General features: G+C 42.1%; 1 protein-coding gene across 1 annotated transcript; it reads right to left on the bottom strand.

Moving 5' to 3' along the window:
- Window positions 1-739: 739 nt before the first annotated feature.
- On the bottom strand, window positions 740-1,998 carry LOC121737249. The gene has a single exon (XM_042128869.1). The coding sequence runs from the start codon at window positions 1,871-1,873 to the stop codon at window positions 740-742; it is 1,134 nt and encodes a 377-aa protein (XP_041984803.1). The 5' UTR covers window positions 1,874-1,998.
- Between the last annotated feature and the right edge of the window lie 7,925 nt (window positions 1,999-9,923).

Here is a 9,923-nt window from a genome sequence, read left to right as displayed (position 1 = left end):
ACAAAAGTCTGCCAGCGATGCGGAGAAGAATAAATCCAAGCAAGTACTATCTTGGAGTCAGTGAAAGCGAAAATATTATTAATGGGGTAGTGGGCCGTAACTGTGTCCTTGACCTTGCGAAGCAATTGTGACAGCAGAAGGGCTGCACACAATTCAAGTCTTGCAATCGAAATGGTTTTGACTGGCGAGACTTTAGACTTGGCACAAACTAATTGCACAGAATAGTTACAGCCATTGCGGACTTGCATATACACTACTCCGCCGTAAGCGCTTTCGCTAGCGTCAGCGAAACCTATTAAATTAACACTGCATCCATCCACTAATCCTAACGCGACGCGGTATAATAATTTGATTGAGCTTGGGAAGCTCGCTGCAAAACTGCTTCCAGGCTGCGACTATATGTTTAGGAGGTGCGTCATCCCACTCACACTTTGCCAACCAAAGCTCTTTTATCAAGAGCTTGGCGTACAAAATGGTGGGAGCCACAAAACCCATAATGGGTTTTGTGGCTCCCACCATTTTGTCCCAAAGTCGAGCTATTGTGGACAGCATTATGCGTTTGGTACACTTCGCATCAGGCAGTGCGACGTCAAAGCGAAAACTATCTTGCGATCTGTCCCAGCGCAAGCCAAGGACCTTATGCGGAATGGACTTATCGAACTCAATGTCCGGTGAAGCCTTATGAGAATCAGATAAGTGTGCGAGAACCTCCTTTGAATTACTCGTCCATTTGACAAGATCAAATTGGCCTCGCTTGAAAAGCTGAATAAGCAACTCGTAAGGCGTGATATGGACTGGACCTAAGTCCGAAACAAACGCGGTTAAATTGGTAAACCGTTATAGGTTCATCATTACTAAAGCGGTAAAATATACGCTGGAATCTACGGTCAGATTCGTGAACGCCTATATTAAGAAACATTTGTCGACAATCAGCTGACAAAGCAATTTTGAAAAGACGAAAATTTATTATTATGTTAAATAAATCACCCTGTAGATTCGGCCCAGTATGCAAAATATCATTGATAGACTGGCCCGATGTAGTCCGACAGCTAGCGTCTAAAACTACGCGGAGTTTAGTGGAAATTTTATCTTCGCGAACTACACCGTGATGCGGAATATAATATGCGGGAACGCAGTCAGCGTTATCACTCACAACTGGGCTCAAAAAATATTTATCGATGTAGTCACGAATAACGTCATTATAAGCGCGGCGTAAGTTAGGTGACGAATTCAGTTTTCGTTCTAAACAATGAAAACGTCTGAGAGCGACGGCGTACGAATCGCCTAGCGAATAAGGGTCACCACAAAATGGTAACGCGACTATATACCTACCACTGTTATCGCGAACAGTAGTAGCGCGGAAATGTTCTTCACACTCGAGGTCCTTATGACTCATCGAGGGCGGCGCGGAAATCTCTTCAAGCTCCCAAAATCGCTTTACGAGAGAATTAATGTTATTTTCTTGAAGAACAGAACAGCAAGACGTAGTATAACGAGAACTATGTGACGTAGGCACGGCGCCCATAATCACATAACCGAAAACCGTCTCAATAGCGGGAGGTAAATTATCTTGCTCACTGCGTACTATGTTAGGTAGCAGTAAGTGCGGGAATACTGCAGCTCCGATCAAAATATCGATATTACCCGGAAGCGCAAAATCTAAATCTGCGAGAGGCAATTTCTCGAGATGAGTAAGTGCGGATACGTCCACATGAGCGTTCGGCAACATGTCCGTAATACTATCCACTATAAGCGAGGAAACATTAAAATTAATATTATTATTAAGGCGCGAATATATTCTAATATCTACGGAACCCTTACACGGTTTTTCCGAGCCACCGATTCCTGTAACTATTAAATTACAATTTTTCATTTTATTCCATAGTCCGAGACGTCGGAAACAATGGGAAGTAATAAAACTACTTTGCGACGCGCTATCTAGTAAACAACGCACGATTATCGGTGATCCACTCGTATCGTAAACAATAGCTTGCGCGGTGGCTAGAAGTAGGTATAGTACTGTTTGTGGTCTGCCGCGCGGTCACGTGCGTGCGCGCCGGCAGCGCGACGAATGTGCTACACAAAGATACTTCCGGCTGGGAATTTCTATCACTAGGCGCAGTGCACCCGGGTGCAGCGTTATCGCGATGACCTTGACCGCTAGAAACTGGATTGTTATTTATGTTGCGCGGCGAATTTTTATTAAAATGCAGTAACGTATGGTGACGCTGGTTACACACACGACACTTGGATGTGCTTGAACAATTGCTTATCTTATGCTTTAAACTTAAACAATTAACACAAGCTTCATTATCCTTAACATATTTAAATCGAGCGGTCGGAGTCAAGTTATTAAAAGCGGGACATTTAAAAAAGTGATCGTGCACAATGTTGTTGCACATACATTTAAGTAAACTATTATTATTATTGATAGATTCTGAACATGTTACGTACGACTGCGGATTTGGAGCGGAATTACCGCCTCGTAGTTTATTCGAACTATGTTTACCGATATTACGAGATGAAATATTATATGAAATATTTTGTGTATTAAGAAATATTCGAGACTGATCTCTTATAAAAGAAATGAAACTATCGAGTGTAGGTATTTTGTTATTACGCTCCGTCATTTCGAACGCACGTATAGTGTCTCGGTCGAACTTCTTCAAAGCGAGTTGTAGCAATATGAAATCTGAAAGGTCGTCTAATTTTAAGTTTTTTAAAGAGTTTACTGCAGTGACAAAGTTATTCATAAATAATTGGAAACTAGAAACTGACGCGGGTCCAGACAATTTAAGATTTAAAGCTTGATCTAAGTACGTAGATGCGAGGATGCGAGTATCCTGATACCTATCAAGAAGCGATTGGAATATTATTTGATAATTCTCAGCATTTGGTGTAACTCCTGCGAACACGGTCCGCGCCTTCGGCGACAGTTTACCTAATAAATAGTACAATCTGTCAGCGTCGGTCAGAGAGCCATTATCGTGCACAGTAGATTTAAAACTTGCATAAAAAAGCGGCCAATTGCATATATCACCGTCGAATGACACGAGCTCGATCGCAGGCAGCCTCGGCTGCATACGTACTGTATCGATGCGTGCCGCGTCGCTGGGCTTAGCGTAGTTACATTCCAAACGTGATTGTACACGTTTAATAACGCAATACAGTTTTTCAAATGACATGTATGCTTGATAGTCTAGTTGGGAATCAGGATTTAAAGAAAGTAATTCGGCGTTATAGTCGTCCAACAATTTATGAAAATTAGTTCTAATTTCCTCTATCGTCATGCAAGAACTGAGAAATAATTCCTTATCAGCTTCGCATGACTCAGCGGTTTTCGAGCGATCGTAAATGTTTTGAATGCGCTCAAATAAAACGTTACGCTTAGCTAATAACATCGCTAACTCTTTGTTATTCAAAATAGACTGTTTGTCTTGCTTCGACACTTTCGACATTTTTAAATGTTAATATTCTATTAACGACCTTGTGAAACAAAATCTAAGTATTTAAGTACCTAAGTATTTATTTAAATGTGCGAAAAGATTAAATACTTGAGATTGCGGGAGTATAAACAAATATTATGCGGTTTGTAAATACGTACAAATTACAGCGAGCAATTTGGCGGTAAAATATTAAGTACCTACTTGTATGGAAGTAAGGTACGCGATGCGGTGCGGGGTATAATATAATCCTGTGACTTTAAATGCGGGAAAAGATAATGCGGAAAAATAATAGATGCGGGGAAATATTTAAAGTAAATTGCGGTAATGCGTAATGCGATAGGTATGCGGTATGCGGTAATTGTAATTTATTAATTACTAGCTGTTGCCCGCGACTTCGTCCGCGTGGACTTCAGTTTATAGCGCGCGATGTCAACAAAATTGGTGTCAAAAGCTTTTATAAAAAAACCCTGGTACCCCTTAAATCAATACAGCTGTGCAGTGTGCAAACAATAAGTACTTCATTTTTGTATGTTAAACTTTATATATTATGCCAAATTTTAAAACTTATTTAGCCCCCCAATTACACAACTTTACCCATAAACTATTTATCATTGATAGGTTTAGCCCCAATTTCACCAACGTCTGTTAGTGTTAACAGCTTGTTAAAATATCCTGTCTTCTCTTTCATTCATATGAAAAACGAAACAGCTAACGTGATACTAATTCGAGCATTAACTTTAACAGTCGTTGGTGAAATTTGGTCTTAAGGTTAAGTCACTGCCTGCACAGATAAAGTACTGAGTTATTTAATACCGTAGAATAGATATAACAATCGAAAAAAATCGAGACTTAAATGTAAGATGATACCACCTCTTATAGAAAGACTTTTGAGCAAGCGTCAGCGCGATGTAGAACACGCACGGCGCCATCTATTATGAATTTTTTGAACAAATTTACGACCCTTACAACCCTTTTTTCCAGTAAAAAAGTAGCCTATGTCCTTTCTCAGGCTTTAGACTATCAGTATACAAAATTTCATTACAATCGGTTCGGTAGTTTTGGCGTTTGGCGTGAAAGCGAGACTGACAGACAGACAGACAGACAGAGATACTTTCGCATTCATAATATTAGTACAGATTATGTGCACACTGCACAGCTGTTTTTGGGTATTTTGATTAATTAAGGGCCGCGCTACACCGGAATGGCAGCGGCGAGGCGAGCACTTTCAGCGCTGCCATTCCGGTGTAGCGCGCTGCGCGGCCCTAAGAGGGGTACCACTTACCAGGGTTTGAAAAAGTTTTTAAATTTGACACAAATTTTGTTGACACCGCGCGCTATAAACTAAAGTCCACGCGGACGAAGTCGCGGGCAACAGCTAGTTATGAATAAAAACAATAATATATAATAAAGTAGGTATGATTAGTTCTGTTATAATAATGAAGTAAAAAATAAAGCGCCATCTGTTTTCATATATTAGAATTAAAATGTAAAAATATTTTCTGGATGGAATATAGGCCAACACAACACACTCGAACTCCTTAGAAATGCAGTAGGAGTTCTATAAGATAAGATAGATTGATTATTATTATAGCAAGTGATAATATTATTAAACATAATATTCTAACGTATTAAAAACTATAAACAAAAACATAATCCATACTAATATTATAAATGCGAAAGTATCTCTGTCTGTCTGTCTGTCTGTCTGTCTGTCTGTCTGTCTGTCTTGCTTTCACGCCAAAACTACTGAACCGATTGCAATGAAATTTTGTATACAGTTATTCTAGAGTCTGAGAAAGGACATAGGCTACATTTTGATGTGGGAAAATATCTTATTTCCATGAAAATTTCGATGAAAATGAATTCGCATTGCGCGTGGCCAGCGCTCATCCCGGGGGTCCTGGGTTCGAGTCCCGCAGGCGGAACAAAAAGTTTTCAATTTTCCTGGGTCTTGGATGTGTATTATAATAAAATTTCAAAAATCTTAAACATATTTTATGTATAATATTATAAAAAATCCAGAAATATATTGATGGAATGAACATTTTAGTTCTAATACGATTCAACAGACGGCGTTTTATTTTTTACTTTATTGTAACATAGAACTAATCATACTTATTAGTTAGTATGTTTTTGTTTATAGTTTTTAATACGTTAGAATATGATGTTTAATCCATACTAATATTATAAATGCGAAAGTATCTCTGTCTGTCTGTCTGTCTGTCTGTCTGTCTGTCTGTCTTGCTTTCACGCCAAAACTACTGAACCGATTGCAATGAAATTTTGTATACAGTTATTATAGAGTCTGAGAAAGGACATAGGCTACATTTTGATGTGGGAAAATATCTTATTTCCATGAAAATTTCGATGAAAATGAATTCGCATTGCGCGTGGCCAGCGCTCATCCCGGGGGTCCTGGGTTCGAGTCCCGCAGGCGGAACAAAAAGTTTTCAATTTTCCTGGGTCTTGGATGTGTATTAAAATAAAATTTCAAAAATCTTAAACATTTTATGTACTAGCTGTTGCCCGCGACTTCGTCCGCGTGGACTTCAGTTTATAGCGCGCGATGTCAACAAAATTGGTGTCAAAAGCTTTTATAAAAAAACCCTGGTACCCCTTAAATCAATAGAGCTGTGCAGTGTGCACACAATAAGTATTTCATTTTTTTATATTAAACTTTATATTTTATGCCAAATTTTAAAGCTTATTTAGCCCTCCAATTACACAACTTTACCCATAAACTATTTATCATTGATAGATTTAAGGTTACGTCACACACAGATAAAGTACTGAGTTATTTAATACCGTAGAATAGATATAACAATCGAAAAAAATCGAAACTTAAATGTAAGATGATACCACGTCTTATAGAAAGACTTTTGAGCAAGCGTCAGCGCGATGTAGAAGACTCACGGCGCCATCTATTATGAATTGTTGGAACTAACTTAATTTGAACAAATTTACGCATTTTCACCCCCTTACAACCCTTTTTTCCAGTAAAAAAAGTAGCCTATGTCCTTTCTCAGGCTTTAGACTATCTGTATACAAAATTTCATTACAATCGGTTCGGAAGTTTTGGCGTTTGGCGTGAAAGCGAGACTGACAGACAGACAGACAGACAGACAGACAGACAGACAGACAGAGATACTTTTGGCGTTTGGCGTGAAAGCGAGACTGACAGACAGACAGACAGACAGACAGAGATACTTTTGGCGTTTGGCGTGAAAGCGAGACTGACAGACAGACAGATAGACAGAGATACTTTTGGCGTTTGGCGTGAAAGCGAGACTGACAGACAGACAGACAGACAGAGATACGTTCGCATTTATAATATTAGTATAGATTATGTGCACACTGCACAGCTGTTTTTGGGTATTTTGATTAATTAAGGGCCGCGCTACACCGGAATAGCAGCGGCGAGGCGAGCACTTTCAGCGCTGCCATTCCGGTGTAGGGCGGCCCTAAGAGGGGTACCACTTGCCAGGGTTTTAAAAAGTTTTTAAATTTGACAAATTTTGTTGACACCGCGCGCTATAAACTAAAGTCCACGCAGACGAAGTCGCGGGCAACAGCTAGTAACTAATAAGTATGATTAGTTCTATGTTACAACGAAGTAAAAAAAAAGCGCCATCTGTTGAATCGTATTAGAACTAAAATGTTCATTGCATCGCGTCGATATATTTCTGGATTTTTTATAATATTATACATAAAATATATTTAAGATTTTTGAAATATTATTTTAATACACATCCAAGACCCAGGAACATTGAAAACTTTTTGTTCCGCCTGCGGGACTCGAACCCAGGACCCCCGGGATGAGCGCTGGCCACGCGCAATGCGAAGTAATTTTCATCGATATTTTCATGGAAATAAGATATTTTCCCACATCAAAATGTAGCCTATGTCCTTTCTCAGACTCTAGAATAACTGTGTACAAAATTTCATTGCAATCGGTTCAGTAGTTTTGGCGTGAAAGCGAGACAGACAGACAGACAGACAGACAGACAGACAGACAGACAGACAGAGATACTTTCGCATTTATAATATTAGTATAGATAAAAGGCAACACTTTAGGCGGTTTAAATGAAGCGCTTGAAATACGGAATTTGCTAGCGACACTATAATGTTGAATTAATATTATGGATGTCCGGCTCGTAATGGACCAAAATTATGTGTGCGAATGACGTTACCAAATGGTGCGGTCGGGATAAGATGGCCGATTTTAATATGGCCGTGTCTGGTGATTTGCGGAAATGTCTTTACTTTATTAAGCAAATAATTAATTTAGGGTTTAGGTGGACTGTATTTCGAAGGAGAACTGGTAATCGCCAGCTCTTAATATGAGCGATATTGCTGGAAGAAGGAAAAGGAGAAAGCACGCTACCTGAGAGTTGATGACGCCGACCTCGTCTCTTCTTCAATTGTCTTCGGATGTGGTTTTGCTGCACTTCACAAATCACTATCACTCATCTATAGTTTATAGTTATTAGCGAGCGCGCTTGATGCGGATAAAAGCACAGGATTAAAGTTATTAGCGGATATATCGCCCGATGAGCGAGTGGACGCGGCTAGCGACGATTTTCAAGAGACAATGCATAATGCATTCTCCTCGGGGGTTGATTCGTCAGCGCAGGAGCTTTCTGCAAGTCACGCCACTTGTCTTGACCAATCAGTAGCGTGCATACGGCGTCAGTGGAAAAGGATGGGGAATATCGCTCAATTTGAATTAAAATGTATAAGACATAATAGCGGAATACAGATGGCGCTAACAACAGGGTAGTGTGGAAGGTGGCCACAATGGGCTGTCCGCAGGGATCTGTGCTTGGTCCTTCGCTCTGGAACATCCTAATGGACGACTTGCTTCGACTGCCCCTCCCCAGGGGGGTGAAACTCGTGGCTTATGCCGACGACGTGACGATCCTGATTGAGGGCGACTCGCGAGCGGCCCTCGAGGCGAAAGCCTTGGAGGCATTGCGGCTCATTGCGGAATGGGGCGTCCGTAATAGGCTGGAATTTTCTCCCTCAAAATCGTCAACCATGACGGTCAAGGGGAAGTTCCAGCGACCCCCAGTCGTAAGGTTAGGGAGCAACTCCATCGAGAGCGTCACGGCGACCACGGTTTTGGGAGTGGAAATCGACTCGAGTCTTTCGTTCGCGCGGCACTCGGTATCCATAGGAGAGAGGGCGGCAAATTGCTTTGGCAAAATGTCGAGAGTATCGGCAAGCTCATGGGGGGTTAGGTACAGGGCTTTAAGGGTTCTGTACCAGGGGACTTTTGTGGCTACCGTGACATATGCTGCAGCATGTTGGTTTGAGCGAGCGACCCTGCACGTTGTGCGGAGCGCGCTTTTGCGCACCCAGAGACCCGCCTTGATCCTTCTGACCAAGGCGTATCGCTCGACGAGCACCGACGCCCTGTCAGTCTTGGCAGGGGTGCTTCCGGCCGACCTCGAGGTTATCCGTGCTGGCAGACTAGGTGTGCTGCGCCAGTCCGCGATTACCAAGGAAGAGCTTCGGGGTGCCAAACTCAGAGAAACTGAGTCCGCTTATGCCCAATGGCAGGAGCGTTGGGACACATCGGACAAGGGGAGGGAGTTATATCGGTTCTTCTCGGACGTGTTGGCCCGGTCCAAGGCGACTTGGGTCGAGCCTGACTATGAAACTTCGCAGCTGCTCACCGGTCATGGCTGTTTCAGAGGGAGGCTCCACAGAATGACTCTTGCCGCTGTGGGGTTATGCTACTGCGGCGAAGCCGAGGTAGAAGACGCACACCACGCACTCTGGGAGTGCCCTCTGTACGGGGAGGCGCGTAGGGAACTCTTGGACGGTATCGAAGTCTTTGGGGAGGGTCCGGCCTACTACTGTGATCTTGTTTCATCGGCGGCGAACTTCGGAAGGCTACGGGACTACGCGCGACTATGGCACAGGATTAGAAGCAGACTAGAACAGGAAGAAAGACATATGGAAAATCGGAGGCACTGAGGACTTAAAGAGATAGTGGAAACAGTACGCGTTATCGGAAGACACCGAAGCCGTATCTGTGCTGTCCGCCCCAGAAAGGGGAGAAGGACTTAGGGACAAATGGAAATAGATTAAACAATTTGTAGGGAATCAAGAAGTGTGCACCTGAAGGGCAGGACCCAGGACAGTAGGGTGCACATTCCCATGATTTGGCCCGTATAACCACGAAAGGTTGAGAGGGCCATGGGTTGGTGGAGGGATTTGTCCCTATCTACTACTACGACTTCGGTGTTGGACGGCAGCGCGTCAACATCGGTTTAGAGTGCTCCGCAATATAAATTTGTTTAAAATTTATTTATTGCTTTCAGGTTCGATATTTGTGTTCCTGTGGGAGTATTAAGTGTTTTTGTGTCTCGTGAGTATCCCTGTCTGGTAGAGGACCACCTCCCGAGGGATATTTCGAGGAAAGTGTGCGAATTGGACGCGGTGTTTAGTGGTAAGTTCCAAACATTTTTA

This window comes from Aricia agestis, chromosome 2, assembly GCF_905147365.1.
Source record: "Aricia agestis chromosome 2, ilAriAges1.1, whole genome shotgun sequence".
Taxonomy (NCBI): domain Eukaryota; kingdom Metazoa; phylum Arthropoda; class Insecta; order Lepidoptera; family Lycaenidae; genus Aricia; species Aricia agestis.
Note: the sequence above shows the minus strand (reverse complement) of the source record. Positions and strands in the feature narration are given on the sequence as shown.